At 35.7% G+C, this 21275-nt stretch overlaps 1 protein-coding gene across 1 annotated transcript; it reads left to right on the top strand.

Annotated features, from left to right (window-relative positions):
* The first annotated feature begins 12411 nt into the window (after positions 1 to 12411).
* Positions 12412 to 20879, top strand: LOC148862936 (IAA-amino acid hydrolase ILR1-like 1). The gene is made up of 5 exons (XM_088981145.1): positions 12412 to 13014; positions 15605 to 15730; positions 15877 to 16191; positions 19157 to 19285; positions 20326 to 20879. The coding sequence occupies exons 1-5, from the start codon at positions 12619 to 12621 to the stop codon at positions 20698 to 20700; spliced, it is 1341 nt and encodes a 446-aa protein (XP_088837271.1). The 5' UTR covers positions 12412 to 12618; the 3' UTR covers positions 20701 to 20879.
* The last annotated feature ends 396 nt before the right edge of the window (positions 20880 to 21275 follow it).

Here is a 21275-nt window from a genome sequence, read left to right as displayed (position 1 = left end):
TTCTATTGTTCAGTCCATCACAGCAAATATTAGTTTCATCGTACAATTGGGATAGGTGTCAACTCGGAATTGATATCAATGCACGGATAGTTATTAGTGTTATAGGGGAGGTATTTAAAATTCTGAGGTGGAGTGCAGTATAGTTATCCCAAAAAAGAAAATTAATACGGACAAGAGCAACAGTCCTGGCCGATGGCCCTACATGTAAGAGGCTTGTCATAAATTAATGGTATCGAAACACTTTCTTATTCAATTTAAAGTACAAATAATAAAGGTGTGTGACCCTTCCCTTTCATATCAATTCATTGCAACCCATTGCTGAATTCTAAAATTACAACCCCCCTATGAACATTATTATGCCTGTGGATTAAACATCAATCTAGGTTCAAGATTCATCCCACCTGTACAATGAGAATAAGAATTCTAAGGTGGGTTGACCAGTCATTCTTCCCTTTTATTCACCTAAAAGGGCAATGAGATAAACATCTCTGCCTCCTTCTGTACCGTCAAAGCGGGTGAGGGAAACAGTAGAAACAGAGGCAGTTACATCTAGTCAGGTGAGGAAATAAACGAGGAGGTGTAGCACTCTGAATTGGCATGGGAATCTGCCCTAATATTGAAAAAGTTGAGTTTAAATGTCATTTTGAGTTCTATATTGTGTAAGTTGGTCAATGGGATTTTGGTTTTAATGACAAAGAATTCAATGTTCTTTTTTCACATTTATATGGGGATTAAGAATTTTGGGTAAATGGTACCCATTTCCTAGGTGAATAAATAAATTTCCCGTTTATGAGAAAAATTATTAACGCTTGAATGATAAAAAAATCTCTTTTATAACAAACTTTTTTGTTAAAATAATCATTATCTTATTTACATGAAAAATAATATAACATTGTCTTATTTACTCGATTGTTTGAATGGTTTTTAAGCTGAACGATCCGACGATTCAAAAACATTGCCTCACTGTAAAGGAATGAATGCAAGTTGAGTCGGGTTCTCGTAAGTTTCGTTCATCCAGATATCCAAGTCCCAGTAGCTCACTCTCGCGCTCTAAGCGGACAAGGATTAATGTAAGTTGAGCCGGGTACTTTGCCAAGTTCAGTCGAGCTCAAATCATCAAGTGCTCAACCCAAATTGTTGAAGTCCCTAACATCATTCAGGTTGGTCCATCACTAGTGGAGGGGGTTCGCGAGTAGCTGGGAGAGAGTATAGAGAGGGTAGGTTCAGGAACACTCACCCCCAATCCATTCCTATCCAAACATGAAGAGGAGTGTCAATGATATTCGAAAATTTAATTTTGAATTCAACATTCGGTATTTTCGAATTTAATTCGGATATTCTATTTATACCATTTAATTAATCAAATCAAATTTAGATATAATCTGATTCAATTCGATAAAATTCGAATTTGATCAATTATTTAATTATTATATATAATATGTAATATATAAAATATTTAAATATTTTATATAATTTATAAATAATAATTAAATTATATATTTATATACTTTATATAAATAAAATATTTATTCATTATTTAAAATAATTAATATGCCAAATTCAAATCAAATCACATATTCAATATTTAATCAACATCAAATTTGAATATTGATTTTTAAAATTCATCGTACATCGAATTTTCTAATCGAATCCGAATTTGAATACGATCTCACCCCTGTCAACAACCTCCTTTGGCGAAAGGAAAAGAGATTAAAAACAAGGAAAAGGACTGGGCTTAGATATTCAATTTAGATATAGTAATTCACGACTCACGATATTGTATTGGTCCCACGGTTTGAACACCACTGATTAGAAGACCATCTAAAGCCTATTTTATCTGGGGCCCCATAAACAAGCTTTTATTGTGATTTTTTACGCTCTTGAGGCTTATAATAAATGGTGAAGTGATCCTCCAATCTTTGAAAAGTTCAAAATTATTGTGTTATAATGCACCGGGTCAGTCACGGGATCTAACCAATGATCTTGCTGCTTCCTCGTACGGTCAACTCCATTGGATTGTATAGGCCGATGCGCGCCAAAGCGATGATGATCAGCATTGCAGCGTATTCTTCTTTGTATCTCAACGTATTCTAATTTTTCACATGAAGTCGCACAAACAAAAGACGAGAAAACGAAGAAGGTATTCATAGATTGCAAGAAGAGTAGCTTGCTCGGCAAACATCTCCTCGGAGAGATGAAAAAAAAAAAAAATGAAAAAAAACAGAGGGAGGAGGAGAAGGAGAGGAAAGAGAAAAAGTAGAGAGGACGTGTCACAAATAAAAACGACATCCTTGACGGTACATATTTTATTTTAACGCCAATAAATGTAAATTATTTGGATAAGTTTTTTCTTAAAACACTTATCCCGCCTATAGATAAATAAGATAACGATCATTTAATTCATAAAAATTCATTATTAAAATAGGTATTTTTGTTCTATTCAAGTGATAGTAATTCTCTTCCTAATAAGAAAATTATTTATCCACCTAAGAGATGAGTATCATTTAACTGAATAAGTGATACTCAGAAAAATAAATTTTCTCTGATCCCCACATTAATCTTAAAAATAAATATATAATTTTTAATCAATAGAAATCAAAACCCCATTAACCCGCTTTTCCTTTTCAAAATCCAAAAAAAATCCTAAAAAGATAATTAAATTAGATTAGATGTATTATATAATGGAGAAACCTTTTAAACTCATACTGATACAGCTTGGGTTGGATATCATATAATTAACAAGGATTCTTCAGAATGAACAAGGTTGGGGTAAGTTGAAGATTAAGAAGTATGAATAAAAGTTACAATGTAAATCCAATAGCTACGTAAGATTCGATAATATCTACATTTCATCTGGAGGGGGAAGACCGTTAACGAAAATTCTCGTAGAAAAAGAATATTAAAGATTAGGTGGTCAATGGACGACTTTAGATGGGCTGATTCTTTCCATACCTAACTAGTTTTTCGACAACAACTCACTGTCGGTGTATCATATTCGATATGTCCGGTTTCCATGCAGATTAGTAGGACCTGGGCCGAAAATTTTGCAAGTCTAATTTGAATTGTTTGGTAAACATCATAATAAGACGGTGTTAAGAGAGTTTTATAAATTCTAAATTCTTTCTATCCTCACAAATCTTCTAATCTATATCCTCTTAAAAATTTATAATAGGTTCTATTAATCTAAATCCTCTCTAGGGGTGGCAATTTCCTCCGTCCCCGACAATTACTTGGGCTCTTCGTCCTGACGGGGATGGGGATGGGGTCGGGGATGGGACTATCCTCGAGTTTGAGGACGGGAATGGGGAATGCAATCCCTACCCTGACCCAACCCTGATTAATAAATATATAATTATATGCATAATATAATATATAATATTAATTATTATTTATATATTATTTATTATTCATTGTTGTCGCCACTCGCCCGTTGAACATCGGATGTCTATCGTCACCGACTACTAGGCTACCACTTGAGTTTCAATAGAGGACAGAGATTGAGAGATACTCAAAGAAGAAAGAACTGGAACTCAATTTTTCAATCTTCCTTTGACCTTCGTCCATTGTCGCCGATCACCGTTGTCGTCGAACTCTCTCTCATTATCGGTCTCAACTCACAACGGTCCTCTCTCTTTCTCTCTCTTAGTTTTCTGTCTCTCTTTCTCTCTCTTAGTTTCCAGTCTCTCTTTTCTCTCAGTCTTAGTCTCTCAGACTCTTAGCTCTCTTTCTCCCAACGGTCCTTAGTCTCTCAATTTTCTCAGGGATTCCGGTCTTCGATTGGGAATTCATCCCGATCGGGGTCAAGGATGGAGGGGGATTTCTTTCCCTAACGGGGATCGGGGACAGGGATGGGGATCAGGGTTGGGGCGTTGCCATTCCTAATCCTCTCCACATTTGAGGGTAGGGTAGGTAGGGAAAGGATACTAGGTTTAAAAAGGGTAAAATACAAAACCCTCCTTAAAGTTTCTGACAATCATAAAAACCTCCCCTATAATTTTATTTTTAGCAAAAACCTTCTCTTTATTTTTAAAAAATTTGACGAAAACCTCCCTTCCATGAATAACAAGACAGAAAACGTTAAATTGATTATTATTTTTTTCTAAATATCCATTTTACCCTTTTGTATTTTAGCCTAATAAATAATGTCATAGGTTCAAGATCAACACAGGCTAGACCATTGGACTTCATGCTTCAAAGTAGCAGAGGATGTGGCACAAGGCCTGGCATATATAACATCAAGCATCCAGGCTCGTTCACGACAACCTGAAGTCCTCCAATGTGACTCTTGGGTCCCGACTTTGAGGCTTGTCTCACCAGCTATTGCCCGGCCATGCTCACCGATACCTCCTCCAAAGATGAAACCCCTGACTCTGCCGGATATAGGAGGGCCGCTGAGGCCTGCAAGTCCAATCGTCGAGCCACCTCCAAATCCGATGCTTATTCCTTTGGCATTCTCTTACTAGAACTTGAGGTTGTTGATCCGTTAGGGACGACGATGGTGGCGATGAGAACCGGCTAGCCATGCTTCTTGAGATCGCCACCACATGAGACATCTCTGAAAAAGAGACCCATGATGTGGAAAGTTTTAAAGATGCTCTAGGAGTTTAAGGAGACGGTGATAGTTCAATAGGTTTTAGCTCAAAAAGTGAATTAAAGACCAATCACAGCCAATTGACCTCTTTCTAGATCCCTAAAATTCTATAGAAATCCAAGACTAATCAATCGAGTGACTCTTTTAATGAAGCTCCAAACGAAGCAATAATATTAAATTTCTACAGGGTAATACTACTGAAATTTTGAATGAAAAGAGAAAAACCATCTAGCTGAATACGTCTAAAAACATAGCAATACTGTTAAAATAATGACCGGAACATGTGTGCATTAAAATATTGTTAAAACATAGCAACAATGTTAAAACAATGAACCAAAGATCAATGTCAAAATAATGATTGAAACCCATGTGCATTAAAATACTGTTTAAACTGAGCAATAATGTTAAAATAATGAACCAAATATCAGTGTCAAAATAATGACTGAAAGAGGACGAATAAGAAATCGGCTAGTGTTGTGTTAACTCACTTGGCTGAATACGTCTAAAAGAGGAAGAAAAAAATGACAAGGAAAAAAATGAAAACGAAAACGAAAATGAAAACATACGGCTTGTGTTGTCTTCCTTGAAACCCTTGTGCATTCGTTCCTCTTGTGTTTCTCCTCTTCAAACTGGAAAAATAGAAACTAGGATAATAAAAGAGGGTAAAGATGTATAATATATTGGTAGGAGTATTTTAGTAAAAATAGAAGCAAACTAATTTGTAAAAGGGTAAAGTAGATATTTAAAAAAGAAAATAATCATCAGTTTAACGTTTTCTATCTTGGTCATTGACAGAAGGGAGGTTTTTGTCAAGTTTTTCAAAAATAAATGAGAGGTTTTTGCTAAAGTGAAACTACAGGGAAGGTTTTTATGAATATTAGAAACATCAGAGGAGGTTTTTGTATTTTACCCTTTAAAAGAAGATAATTATTAGGTGAGGAAGGTGGGGAAGGCTAAGGGTTAATTTCCAATTTAAAACATATATACATCCCTTGGTATATGGGTAAGCATCAGCAGCATTTTATTAATTTAGTATACCGGATCAGGTTTAATCTAATACCATTCTCTAATGGGTTCGACTATGATATGAAAAAAAAATATGATATCTAAAAACTTCTGACCAGTCAACTGGAAACATTAACATAATAGCCAATTAGGTGTTATTTATCAAAATTCATAGGTAGGTTTTGATTGGTCAAAACTCTTCCTATACCATATCTTTTCCCCATCATAGATTTTCCCTTCTCTAATTGTACATGTATGAATTGTAAAATATAAAAACCCGTTGCTACTTTCAAAGTCCATTTTTCAAACAAAAAACTCACCCCATTGATATGAATGAGTTTGGATCTGCTCCTCACAGAACGTGACTCACATCGGCCTGACAACACGTTTTAGTCATGCCTTGGGAACATCTCTCCAAGAATAAAAATTTGTAATTATAGAAATGTTCCAGATATATGGCTGAAACATACTGTGAGGTCACTGTGAAACATACCCTGTAAGAAGCAAATCCGATCTAGATATGAATACCCACTGAGGGAAATTTTTATCTTTACTTCATACCAATAATTAGAATCCATTGAAAATTACAATAAGCATTCAAAGTCGTATATGAACCTTGATTTTTTTTTCAACAGGGGAAATCCATTTCTTAAACCAAAGGGTATACAAAAACCTGCGTTGAAATTTCTAACAATCATAAAAACCTCCCTTCAAGTTTTACTTTAACAAAAACCTCCCTTAAACTTTTAAAAAACTCTACGCATACCTCCCTTCCGTCACTTACCCAGACGGAAATCATCCAACCCATGCATTAAGTTTTACAAAATACCCATTCTACCCTTTGCATTTTAACTTGAAATAGCCCATCTGTCGTCCGCCTTTCTTTTTTCAATCTCCTACCGTGAAACTCCATCGAGTCACGAACAGAGGTAGAATTCAGCCGCCATAGACTCACTCTCCCCTAAAACTTCCTCCGGTCAAGTACAAATAATTTTCTTTACCAAATATACAGGATGCGAACTCTATTCTTCCCATCAGAAAAGCCCTAAATCATTGTTTCCGTTAATTTTTCTGTACTGAATATAGAGGATGTGTGCTTTGTTCTTCCTATCAAAAAAGCCCTTAATCGTTGTTTCAGTTGTAGACAACCCAATGGGTGTGGGCGATCAATAGATTCCAAAAATACTTGCAAATCAACACAGCTTATTCGAACCCTGATTCCTCCATGACTACAAATTTCATCCTTTCTCAAGCTAAAGCCCTAGCCCTAGAATATCCGGACCTTACTTTCAATGATTCTCTTGAATTCACACACTAATGTTGCTCTCATTGAGCTTCGGTAATGGAATCACCTCCCTATCAATGCCCACCTTGACCAAGTTGAAATGTGTTGGCATGCAATAGCTTGAGGCCATCCGCATAATGAAGGATTATGGATTCCATTCGATGAGGACCATTTACTTACCTTTTATCCCCAATGAGGAAACCGGAGGTCATGATTCTTGCCAAGTGAATTTATTTTATTAAAGTAGATATGCCAAGTGAATTTCATTCCTTTTTCTCTTCTTTGATTGATATTAATTTAAATATTCAATTGCACTAGTTATTGTCTCTTTGATTTTTTACAAAAGGTAAAATTTTATGGCACCAATCATCATTATCGGTCATCTTGACGAGACCGGGTGAGCAATTCTTCCTCAACCAGAAGTGAGTAATGGATTTCTACCAAAAACAAGAAAAGAAAAAGAAAATACAGACTATAACATAATGCAAAAATCCACATAGCCATCTCGAATTTGTCCTAACATAACCAAACATACCAAATAAGGGATTCAAACCATATGAAAATTGAACCATTCACACTTCATTCTGATATAATAGTTACAAATCAAAGAACTTCACTCGGGTTCATTCTGATATAATAGTTACCAACGGCATAATGGCACTAAAGATGAAGCTGAAGAGAGATATCACAGGGAAAATGTTGTTGAGCGCTCGCTCTTAAGTCTTGGCTAAAGTTGCAGAGAGATGCAAAGCAAGAGCAGCTTTCAACCAGAAAGTCTTCTGTAGTAACGGGTATTTTATTTCAGTATCCGAGGGCGTTGATTTCAGTACCCATTTTATGAAAGGGTAAAACGGGTATTTTGAAAAAATGCATCAATTTAATTTTTTTGTCTCTCTTAACGGAAGGGAGGATTTTGTTGAATATTTTAAAAATTCAAGGAATGTTTTTATCAAAGTGAAACTATAGGAGAAATTTTTATGATTGTCAAAAACTTTAGGGGAGATTTTTCTATTTTACCCTAAAAAAAACATTACAACCCAGGTTCAAATTGCCCTCATCACAAACTAGAACATTGTATTTACAGGCGTTATATGCTAGAGTATGGGCAGTAGTATTCATATATCTATTAATATGTTTAATTACAATAGTATCTGATGAGGGACAATTTGGCATGTTAAATGATGTGATGACATGTGGAGTGATGGAATGATTTGGTGACACCTCAACGACCTAGGGCACCTCAACGATCCCAGTCACTTCATGTATCTTGAGTCACCCAGTTAGACCGAGGCTCGAGTAGCTCAACTATATGCACTGACCTGTCGAGGTGCCATGTAACATTCATCTAGAAGCAAGCCAATTATCTTCGATCTCCTCGGGATCTTTGACACTACATCAACGGAGTTTATCTTCTCCCCGCCCGATTTGGATGGGCTTTGATAAGCCTTATCAACTTATACGGAGTCTATCTTCGGGAACGGAACCAACTTTGGACCAGACGGGCCAACGATCTTGGAATCGTGAGGGCTACGACAGCTTGCCTATATAAAGGCCTTGCCTCCAGTCTCATAAGGTACGCGCGATTAAGCTCTCTAATTCTCTTGAAATCTAAGCTTTCAGCTCTCTCAAATCTCTAAATCACTAACTTAAGCATCGGAGTGCCCACATTGGGTGAAGCACCCCGGACACTCTGACGAACTTGTCTTGCAACTCGACTAGGCAATCTCGCTAGCCCGACGTCTGAACTGTCCTCCAACAAAGAACACCAGATCGCGCTACATCAATATCAAAAACCTTCATCAAGCTTAAAACCGTCTCTTGAGAGCTTTGACCCACCATTCTCCCATAGTAGAGTTTTGTAATGACATATACAATGGATTGAGAATCATAAAACACAAAAAGAGATTTGATATTTAGTGATAGAGCCTTTTATTAGCTATATGCATAATAGAAAGATATTTTGTAAGAATAATATAGCCTATAGCAACAGCCCTTGTTTAAGGGATGAAAGATCCATCCACCTAGAAGATAGAATCGGTGGATAGTCTTTGGCTAGATAGAACATTGAAATCCACAGATTTGATCTGCTGTAAAATGGGTCGTGTTGGGTCGTCACAGGCTATGCCTCCCACTCCTATGATATTTTGGGGGATTGACACAGCATGACCCATGGCCTGAGCTCGCGTGGGCTTGTGTCAGGCCGGGCTGGTCCATGGGCCAGGTCGAGCTAAAGTTATTTATTTAAAAATTAAAAAAAAGTTAAAATTTTAATTTTACATAAATTTTAATATATACAATTTCTTATATATAGAATAATTAAATAATATAATATAATATAATTGAAAAAAATATTTATTTTATTAACATATTATATACTATATATTATTATATAATTATAATTTATATAACATATAATATATAAATATTATATATATATATAGGCCGGCCTGTGCTAGCCCGCAAGCCACGGGTGGCATGACACAATAATGCGGGCCATATTGGCCCATCCCGCAGACCTGAAACCCGAAACCCGGCATGACCCATCAGCCCATATAATCATGATGGGCCTAGGCACGGCCCATGGACAATCGGGCCAGGCCGGCTCAAAATCATGTTCCGCACGTTTCTCAAATCCCATATTAATAAGAAAGGAACAAAGAACCCTGCGACGCAAGTAATTTTCTCATCTGTGGAAAGGATTATTAACTTGTTAAGCATCCAATGACTTAGAGGCTGGTTTTGAATCTCTTCTGGGATCATTCCCGAATTTTGTTATCACATTCTACAATCACCTAGTCAAAATCCAGTATTCTTGCTAAGTTGAAGGCTTTTAAAATCGATATGGCTTGATTGGCTTCTGATTGGAGAACGGGTCGGCGACCTACATGGGCTAGCTACATGTGCCAAAGCAGGCTCCTAAGACTTTCCCACAGGTGTCTTATCCATTCATTTAATGCCTCTATAACTACAACCAGTGTCATGTATGGGTCCAAACCCAAAAAAACATGCCATGTGCATGGCCTGGACAATCCAAGACCAAGTAGCATTGCATTTGACAACAACCGCTCAGTTTGGAAAGAGTATAAATACAAATATAAATATATACATTACAGATATATATAAAATAATATAAATTATATAGTTTTATACTTCTTCCAACTGAGTGATCAAGAGAATTATACATAAACGACACCTGCCATCCATTTAAGCTTCTACGTGGATCGATAATACATCTTTCTTCAAATATTAGGGTTTAGGATATTGCCTTAATTAATTATATGATTAGTTGGGGCACATGCAATCCCGCCACCAGTTTTGCTTAGACTGCATTTTGTTGCAGTGCAATTTTATTTGTAATGCATAAATGTACGGGAGTACAAATGAAAAAAAAATGCAAATTCTGCTTTATGTCTTATTTTATTTTATTTGTGCTGTAATTTAAGGGTGATCAAACTGCAGGCTTATTTTTTAAACTAAATTGGGTTACCGGTTTTTGGAAAATTGGTAATTGAAATCGAACTAAAGCCAATCGATAAATCAGTTTGTTGGTTCAATCAATAGTCGGTTCGGTTCATTAGTTTTTTATTATTTACAATATATATTATAAAAATATATATAAATATGTAACAAAAAACTAGAAATATATATATAGTATTATATTTAAATAATATATAGTATATTATACATTATAAATATATATTTATATATAATGCATATTTATTAATTTATAATGTATAAAAAATATAATATACATAAATATACGTAAAACATATATAAATATATGTATACTAGTCGGTTTAGCTAACCGGCGGTTTTCTATTCTAGTTAACTGAAACCAATTCAATACCTTCGATTTTTCAAAATACCGAACCGACCAATTCGATTAATTGAATTTTTTGTTTGATTTCAGTCGATTTTTCGGTTTTTCAGTTTTTCTTGCTCACCCCTACTGCAATCAAACAATATAATCTAAATTTTAAAATAGAAATATGTCAGAATTTACACTCCAACCATTTGCTTTGGTATGATTTTGCATCAGTGCAAATTTATTTGCATTGTAACAAAATACAGCCTTAGGGACAACTTTAGGGTATGTAAAGTAAACAATACTTATAAATAAGTAATTGTTAGTATTTGGGGGACCTTTTCCAAACCAGTACTTATTTGAGATATAGTGTTTGATGAACCATTTAACCAATAAATACATTTTTTTGCTGAAATAACAATTATAATCCTAAATTAATAAGTGCACTTATTATATTAAACTATTTTATGAATATTATATTTCTAACCTTTGCAAAATCCAATTTATGAATATTTCTACTTGCATAAATTGGATTCTAACAATTTTCATATTGTTAGTATAATTGATCATGTATATGTGTATAAAATAAAAAGGAAAAATAAGTAAAAAGAGCTCAGAAATCACCACCTAAGAGGCCGTCATTGCCTAGGCGTGTTTACCACTTTCACAAACACAGGTCTACAGGTCTGGGAGAAAATGATAGAAAATGGGTTAGAACCCAACACAACAGAATTACAGCCTAAAATGGTAATAAATATAAAAAAAAAAAGAGTGGATTTCACTTACTCACTTGCATGAATAGTGAAATCCTCCATTGTTGCCCATGTCTCCACCTAGATTTAAGGTTCAAAATATCAATACATATCAGGTCGTATCTATCAATACATATGAGTGACCTCATAGTGAGTGTTTTAAGGTCTGACCTGGTTTAAAGGATAGATGGGCCTTAAAATGATTCCTCTAAAACCAGTTTGAAAAAAGAATCTAAAAGAAAATAAAAGTAAAACTCGACATAGGCCGATATGCCCAAACTGAGCCGTATTAGCTTCTATCAATGTTTTAAACCTTGCCTAGGTTCATTGCTGCCACTTTCACAAACACATCACAATATATACCATACTTACACCGTCTTCACAGCCATTTGCAGACGAGTCTGAATCTGCTCTCAAAGAGCGTATCTCACACCAATTTTACAGCATGTTCCGACACTATATATGGAGAACATCTCCTGTAATTGTATTTATTAATCATGAAGATATAAAGATATTCCTAATAATGGGTGGGATGTAACTGTTATCAGTGTTACCAGTGTGAGGCACGGTCCGTGAGGAGCAGATCCCAATTCCTTACAGACGGTTGCAAGTAGCAGTGGGAACGGTCTTATAATTGTACGGACTAAATCCGATCTCCTGCTAGTAACTGGATAAACTAAGCGAAGAACTTCAACCGTTGATCGGTAAATCGTAAATATTCGATACTCAGGAGCTTCAGCACGGCCTAATAATTCTCTTGGAACTTAGAAGAGATAGGATAATAGGATGAAGTGAAGATCGTAGTTGCTTTCGTCATCTCATCTGCTTCTGAAGAGCTCACACACTATTCACGAATCACGAGAGTCACGTTAATAATTAATTGTACAGAAATAAAAAGGCGAAGACATCTGATAAATGTGTAGAAAAAACTACCGCTTTTTTTATAAATATTTTTGAATGTATTACCAGAAAAGGATACAAAAATAAAATTAAATAATTTTGTATGGGCAATCCCATTTTGGGTGTGGGGTGTAGTTAATACTTAATAGAGTGGGCACTGCGCAGGATTGACGTGATGAAGGTGTGGCTGCAAGCCTGCAATTATTTACATCCAGTTATATATGTATGTATAAATATCAACTCATCTTCTCTGCCTAAAACCGATCGACAGAAGTGATCCATGGATCTGTTGCGACTCCTCTCTTTTCTGGTATTCATCGTCGTTGCCGCTTTTTCGAGCCTGCAACTGCAACGTTCGGTGGAACAACAAGGGTTGGATTATTATTCTCTTGGAAGGGATGGAATTGGAAACTGTTCGATTAGAGATGAGATAATTAGGTTGGCTAATGCTCCAGAGACTGTGAATTGGCTCAAGAATATTAGAAGAAAGATTCATGAGCAGCCAGAACTGGCTTACGAAGAATTCGAGACGAGCAAGCTCATTAGGCGCGAGCTCCATCGAATGGGTGTCGAGTATCGATGGCCTGTCGCAAAGACGGGTGTGGTAGCTACTATAGGCTCCGGCTGCCCTCCATTTGTTGCTCTCAGGGCAGATATGGACGCTTTGCCCATTCAGGTACGTAGTCAACCTCTCTCTCTCTCTCATTCTTGAATCTTGAGCAGTGGTGATGATCGATGCATGATGGTCTCCCAAAAGACTTTTCTATTTCTTTTTTTCTTAATTTCCTGGGAATATCTTCCGTTCTTCCTTGGCTATGGCTTGCGAGGTTAGGGCCTCGGTGGATATATCATATATCCTTTGGAAGGAGTTTTTGATAGTAGTAAGCAATTAATGGCTGAAAAACGTTAGCCACAACCTCAGACTTGATTGCTGTCACCCTTTTAATTTGTTTCGAAGTATAATATGAACATAAGGCTTGGATCAGAACAATTTTTCCATTTTTTCAATTTCTTTTTTGCTGGAGGAGAAGGGTGAGAGGTTGCTGCTGAAGAAAATGCAAACGCAAACACTGCTCCAGATCTAAGACCCTCTTGGGTACTATCCTTTGGTTTGTCTGGGATGTCCTCCTCGTCTCACCGTAAAACTGGGACCCACCATGCATGAGATGTGGGGACCTAGATCAGGACTTGTCTGTCGGGCGGGATTCCTTTTCTTTTTTATCTTTTTCTTTTTTCTTTTTTTAGGAAAATTTTACTTTACTATCCTAAACTTCGTTAAATGACATAAAAGGATATAAATGTCTTTTGAATATCATCTATTTTTTTTTTTTATTAACCAATTCTTTGTGTTGGTTCTAATTGGTAAACAAGTCCCAAAATCAACCTAAAGTTTTTTATGGAGTGTGACCTATTATTGCTCAAAGTAGAAATTAAACACAGTTGATTGATCAAATCGACCAAATCTCTTACATGTTTTGTTCTATTGGCCACGGGGGAATCAGGTTGGAGAAAAACCAAGCAGATTGGTCCCCCGGGTCTCCAAGCAAAGCCCGATTCCAACCATCTGGCCATGTGAGTAGAACGAATCAAAGGTTGAGATGAGAGAATCTCGTAAGGTCCCTCAGAATTATCACTTACTGCACCCAACAAGAACGATCGCCTCTCAACAAACAAGAGCAAGCCCCGTCCTAACGTCCTTTATCAAGGCTAGGAAGGAGGAGCATTTATATTCCATAGCTCTTTTTATTGTCCATTGTATGAAAGAGGTTTAAACATGAAATTCATAGGACTTTGTTTTAGTTTCTTTTATAATAGGCGATGCTCCATCTATTTTTTCTCCCGATTTATGCTTTCTGACATCTCTTTCAGCAACATAACAGTAACAGGCTTTCAAAATACTAGTTACTAGTTTCAATTGAATTTAAGCGTGTTTGTTATAGAGCTGATGAAAATATGTTGGAGACCACTGCTCAACTCAACGAGCCGGTTGTTTCCTGGTTCTGAAAGAGTAACATCTGCCTCCGATTGCAACCTAAACCTGCTATCCTCAAACACTAAAACAAGTTCTTCAATTCACAGCACAAATGGATGAAAACAAAAAACTAATTAATGAACTATAAAAAGGAAGTTCTTTAGTAGAAATAGAGCAGAGCAGAAACTTCTACCCCCCAAAAAAAGCAGAGCAGAAATGAATGATTACATTACAAAGACAAAAAGAAATACTTCACTGGTCGAATAAAACTGAACTGATCTACCTTAGACAACAATGGTTGAGAGAAAGATAAGAGAAGACAGAGTACTCAGACAATACTCAAAATCAATTGAACGAAGAAGTGGAAGAAGTTATTCATCGACCTTGACAAAACCAGAAGGAGGTAGCAGAGAAGTGGCCACGCAAAATAAAAATGAAGAATAAAAAACAAAAGAGAATTGGAAAAAGCTCGTTGGTTATGGTTATTGACTTATTTCTACCAATCTCTTTTTATCGCCTTTGTTTTGTTTAAGCAGGAAGCCAGAAAGCCAAAAATACAAAAATGACTATTGCCTTTGGTTTAGACGATGGCGGTTAGGGTTCGAAAGAGAAGGCCAAAACATGTTTCAGAAGCTTTCAAATGGAGAAGGCCATAACATGTTTCAGTCTCAAGGAAAAAGATGATAAACAATGTCTTTTTTAAAGGATAGTTTTGACATTTAAAAAAATAATAATTGCATATATCATCAAGTAATCAAATAATTAACATCAATTAAAGATAGAATGACATTTTTGAAATACTAGAATGATACATTTAAAAATTCATGTACTAACACAACCCTCAAAATTCAGGACACTAAAGTGGAATTTTTCCTTTTTTTTTTGGGGAGGGGAGACTAGAAATTTAAGTTGATAGAATTAAAGAGGGAATTTGTAGCAAATGGAATGGATTCAAGTATTCAACACAATGGATAAAAGTAAATGCTAAAACAATTAATCGTACATAATCAGGATTGTAATTTCTGCGCCAAGCCCAAAATAATTATATACCTTATTTTTATCCAAAATAATAAAAATAAAACTACCTGAGAGGCTGAGATCTGGATGTAACCCCAACTCATCTTCCATGAAAAAGCTCAAAACCCTGATTCTGGACATACATGTTCTGTACCTGGATCTCAGCTAAACCAAACCTCAAATAATAAATGTTTGACGCTTGTTAGTTGTTACCATGGTGCAGCAAATAGCAATTAACCAGTCTTTCCTAATATTATTTGACATTACACGTGTGTAGGAAGTGGTAGAGTGGGAACACAAGAGCAAAGTAGAGGGGAAAATGCATGCCTGTGGGCATGATGCTCATGTTACCATGCTTCTTGGAGCTGCGAAGATACTGCAAAAGCTCCGAACCACGTTGAAGGTTGAAAGTAACTCAAAACTCTGTCACAATACAAATAGTTGGAATTCTGTTCTTTTGAGTGTTTTTTTTTTTCCAATTATCTGTTTCAATCTGAAGAATGAAGTCTATTTGCTACACCCAATACCCAAATGGAAATGGTTATGCAGGGAACAGTTGTCCTGATATTTCAACCTGCAGAGGAACGAGGGAAAGGAGCACAAAAAATGATCGAAGAAGGAGCACTAGAAAATGTGGAGGCTATCTTTGCAATGCATACTATGTCTCAATATCATACCGGTGTTGTGGCTTCTAGGCCTGGAGAGTTTCTCGCAGGTTGCGGAAGTTTCAAAGCAAAGATCAGTGGGAAGGGTGGTCATGCAGCCATTCCGCAACACTCTGTTGATCCTGTTTTGGCAGCCTCAGCGTCAATAATTAGCTTACAGAACATTGTTTCAAGGGAGACGGACCCTTTAGATTCCCAGGTAACCAATCCCTCCTAACTTACCCATTTCCGACATTTCCGACCCTAGACCCAAAATAAGGCCCCGTTTGGGACGACCTCTCCATCTGGGGTGAGCTATTTTGACTGAACCGTTTTGCTTGAGCAATTATGTTTCGGAGGATAAGTTCATGTTACAGTCACAACTTTGGCATTTGGAATGCCAATATTGATTTTCTCTATTTTCACCAAACACAACTTCAGAGGTTTCCATGTGGGGTTCAGCTTGAGACACCAGAAACTGTATTCCAAAAGCCCTCCCAAACTAAATTGGGACTTTATACTTTTGGGCTTTGAAAGGAACTCATATCTCCTATCCACGAGACACTACAGGCATGCATTTGAAATATCTCCTTTCATTAGGGTTTGTCAATGATACTAAAAAATGGACAGCTTGATCCGACATTTAATCCGATTATTTAAGAGTCATATGATATATTTATGTAATTGTATCGGATTGGGGTTTTATAATTTGCATTTGATTAATAATTGGAACAGATTTGATCATCTCATCTAGTTTAGGGTTAAAATTATTTGTTCCACCCCTCTAATTTGCCTCAGCTTTAGTGACCAAAATGTGTTCATTTCAAAAGTTTATTTTATCCTTTTTTCAGCACCTTCTTGTATATCATATAGATAAAGAAAACCTATATTCATACTTCTTGAAACCATAGCTAGCATTAAGGTGTGAATGAAAACTTAAAAATAGGTTCAAAAAGAAAAAATCTATTATGTGGGAAAGAGATGGTATGGAAAGAGTTTTGACTAATCAAAACCCACCCATAAATTTTGATAAATAACATATTATTTGTTACCACGTTTATGATTCTAGTTTATTGGTCAGTTATTTTCCAATATCACATCTTTTTCATATCATAGTCAAACCCGTTCAAAAAATAAAATAAAACAAAAATAGATATGTTAAACGGTATTTAATACTCAAAAATGAGCATAATTCTGTTAATTGAAAATATATACTAATGTCCATTAATTCTGTCTTGTCCCTTAGTTGTTTCTTCAATGCCTGTCCCTTAACAGTTTCATTCATAATCAAAGAATGTATAAAATATTAGGTAAAGTGGTAAACGAGACATGTAGTACTATTTGACTAAAACCCCAAAGGGAGGTATAGGTAATTTACCATTAAAAATTTTAATCCTTTCAGCTAGTGGACCACTATCAGTTCCGATCTCCTGCCCACAGGACACCATAACAGCACACCGAGAGCATCACAGCTATGGACCACTTATTATCAGGAGATGTTTCCAATGTGAGTTCAGTTTGGGTCAGTGCAAGACCATGCTCATACTTTCAAGAAATATTAAAAATATTTCTTTATAAAATAAAGCACATAATTATGGAGATCTTCCCAATGCAAGACTATAAAAGCTGTTCAAAAGGGCATTGCACTGATCAAAGCTGAACCCTTCCAATGTGAGGCTATGGTGTCCTTTGCGGGTAGGAGATTCTAACGCCTTATTCAGGGGATTTTCTCTAACATAAATGTTTCTGTGTTACCTTTTTTTTTCAATGTTATATACAAAAAAACAAAATCACATTCTTGAATGTATATTTGCTAAAACAATGTTTAGAACATTTTCAATTTAATTTAGAAAATAAATTTGTTTCTAAAACTAATAAAAGATGACTCTGTTCTTTTAAAACAAAAATATGTTTTCATTTCGATAAGGTTAATTTGGGCTACTGTTTGGTATGTGGAACAAATACCAAAAACCTCTTATAGGCACTGTTCATGTGGTGTTTTTGAAGCCTATATGGACCATACCAGCCCAACTTTAAGGCTATGTTTGGTTTGAAGGAAAAAGTAGGGAAAGGAAGGAAAACCTATACAAGGCTTGAAAAGGTTTTCCTACATTTCCCTTTATTTCCCTACTTTTTCCTTCAAACCAAATACAGCCTAAATGGATGTGGATCAAAAATAAAAATAAAAAATAAAAAGAAATATAAGCTACTATCCATTTGATTAGAATCTCTATCTTAATATAATATGCCTTATGAATAAGCATGACATCAAATAAAAAGAAAAAATCAGAGAATAACTTCTTTTTGAAACTAGAAATTCAAGAACGATTCATATTGCATGGAATACCCCTTTGGCTGCATTTGGAAATGATGCAAATATGTAGAATGTAAAACAGTTCATATAAATTGTAAAATTGGGTTAGTTTTACACTGACAAATTTACCTTCTTACCAAACGGCCTTTTAGCTGTAATGGATGCAAACATGAATTCCAATAAAGCATATGCTTTTTACTTCTTTTTTTATTAATGTACTTTTACATCTTATTATCAATATAAATATGCATTAGTCTGTCATTTACCAATGCATAAATGTAATGCTGCCAAATACAAGCAAAAATGAACTAAAGTGCAAACATACCCTGAACTGGGATTTACACTCCATTTGTATTGTTTCCAAACGCAGCCTTTATTAATATTGATCCATAGACCAACAGTAGAACTAATCTTAATCTCATCTCATCACAGTCCATAGTGGCAGAGCCAGGGCGATCTAAGGGAGCCATAGCCCCCTATGGTACAGAATTCTCCACTTGGAATGGAGTTTTTCATATAAAATTCTTCCTTCCAAATTTCCCACTCCAATGATTGGTCCCCATTATGAGCCCATCAATACTTATTCCCCCTCCCCATTCCACTTTAGGTTTTGACCCCCTCACAAAAAAAAAATCCGACTCCACCTCTACGTCCAAATGATATAAGCAGAAATGCATATTGTTGTCAGTGTTGTAAAAGTTGGATGTTTAAGAAAAGAGAGTGAGAGTTGGAGTTGTAATAATGATCATCAGGACATTGTTAGTTTGTTACAAGTACTCATGAATTAATCGTTTAATCATTAATAGGAGTTATAAAGGTTCTTTTATTAAAAACGTACTCTCTCACTCACATAAACAGTGTGGTAGTGCAGGTGGTTTCTGTATCCAATTTCAATGCCGGAACTGAATATAACATAATTCCAGATGAGGCCATAATTGGTGGTACTTTTAGGGCTTTCAGAAGGAAGAAACTCAAAGCTCTAAAGCAAAGAATAGAAGAGGTAATAGTTAGTTAACATCCTTCATCTCCTTTCTGTGCACTCTTTTTTTTTCTCTCTCTCTAAGGGGCTATACATTTGGGGTAGCCCATCCCCAAACCCATAATCCCTTCAATTCAGGTGCAGACGGGATTTGATTCCAAATCTCTACTATCACCAGTAGGAGAACACCTTACCCTTTGTGTTCACTCCTCTCGTAATGTATTTTGAAGGATTTAATTCTCAATTATAGGCCAACTAAGTGGTGGCTTGGTTGGCATGTTAGCTGGGCACTCCCAGCTATTACCACCTATTTTGAAAAGTTGGTATATTGTGTTAAATACCACAAAAAAAAATTCCAATTATAGAAGTTAAGTCTGAAACTTTTATTTCCTTACTGGTATAAAGACAATGCACAGTATAAGTGGGGCATACTCAGCTTCTGAAAACATTGGATAAATATACATGGTTTGTTTTTAGTACTATTGCTGTTTCTAATGAATTTTTTTTTTTTTTTTTTTTTTTTGGGGGGGGGGGGGGCGGTTATTAGTTATATAAAAATCACTTCAACTAGAAAATGCATATCCAGGACTGAACATTAATGTTTATAGTTGAAACGTCTTGATGTTTTAGATAGAAACATCAGTTTTTTTTTTTTTTTTTTTATCAACCTAAAACATTTTTTTTTTGGGTGAAGAACCTAAAACCTATCAAGTAAACAAAAACATATATCTTTTTTAAATTTGTATTAATCAACCCAAAACGTATCAGGTAGAAAGAGAAACGATATCAAATACAACCATGATCGATACAAATCTTCCATTAGTCAAACTTCACCCAGAATGCACACGTTTTGGGTATCTCTTTCATTGAAAGTGCTTAATGTACATGGAACAATTGTTAAATATTGAGAGCTTGAGAAGTGGTCATCCCAGCCCAACCTATGGTCATCCCTATGCATGACTGCATGAGGCTGAAATTGACTTAAATTATAGAACAGAAATTAGATGAAGTTTAGGCAAGTTCTGCACATGAAAATAATTATTTTCTATTTCATGTATCAGGTTATTAAGGGGCAAGCAGCAGTGCACCGATGCTCGGTGGACATGGAGTTCTCTGTAGAGGAGCATCCTATGATTCCTCCTACTGTGAACAATGAAAGAGTTTATGATCTAATGCATCATGCTTCAACCCAGATCGTCGGAGAAAATAACATGCACACAGCTCCTTGCTCCATGGGCAGTGAAGATTTTGCCTTTTACCTAGAACAGATACCCGGATCCTTCCTTTTGATAGGAATCAGGAATGAGAGGGTTGGATCAATTTACCCTGCACATAGCCCTTATTATACCATTGATGAGGATATCCTTCCAATTGGAGCTGCAATACATGCTGCATTCGCACATTCATATCTCACAAATTCTACTAGTAACAATTAACAAAAATTGATGCATCAATGAATCCTGATCCTAGATGTATCGTCATATATTTAAATCCTTGAAAAGAGACACATACATCAGTTTGTTCTGATGATGCCTTATAAGATGGTACAGTTTTCTTGTTTATAGTTTACCAAGAACAGAAAATGAAAAGAATGAAATAAACATGAGCCAGCAAACAACTGAGCTAAAGCAGTAGTGTTAGGTGAATTGGTTTACCTCCGACAGCATCATGATATGATGTAGGACATTGTCTTCATGAAACACATGCTTCAAATCGTGATAGTTCCATAGGAAATAAAAGGAATGAAAAATGTCTAGAACCAGTCAACCTGGATAACTAGCTCACCAAAATATAACTCAGTCCATATCAGAGTTAATCCCAATTATTCGGGGTTAGCCATTTGATTAACATCTCATCAAAGTCACTATCATCATCTCCCCAATTATGTGATATCAGCTACATGAATTCTATTCCACCATTTCATTATTCAGTTAAATGCAACATTCATAGTTAAATTATAGGTGTTTAAACCATTTCTTATTGCTTCCATTCAAATTGTTTTTGGTCTATT

The sequence above is a fragment of the Nelumbo lutea genome, chromosome 3 (genome assembly GCF_056320005.1).
Source record: "Nelumbo lutea isolate HS-2025 chromosome 3, American lotus-T2T, whole genome shotgun sequence".
NCBI classification, from domain to species: Eukaryota; Viridiplantae; Streptophyta; class Magnoliopsida; order Proteales; family Nelumbonaceae; genus Nelumbo; species Nelumbo lutea.
The sequence above is the reverse complement of the archived record's forward strand: the minus strand, read 5'-3'. Positions and strand labels throughout refer to the sequence as shown.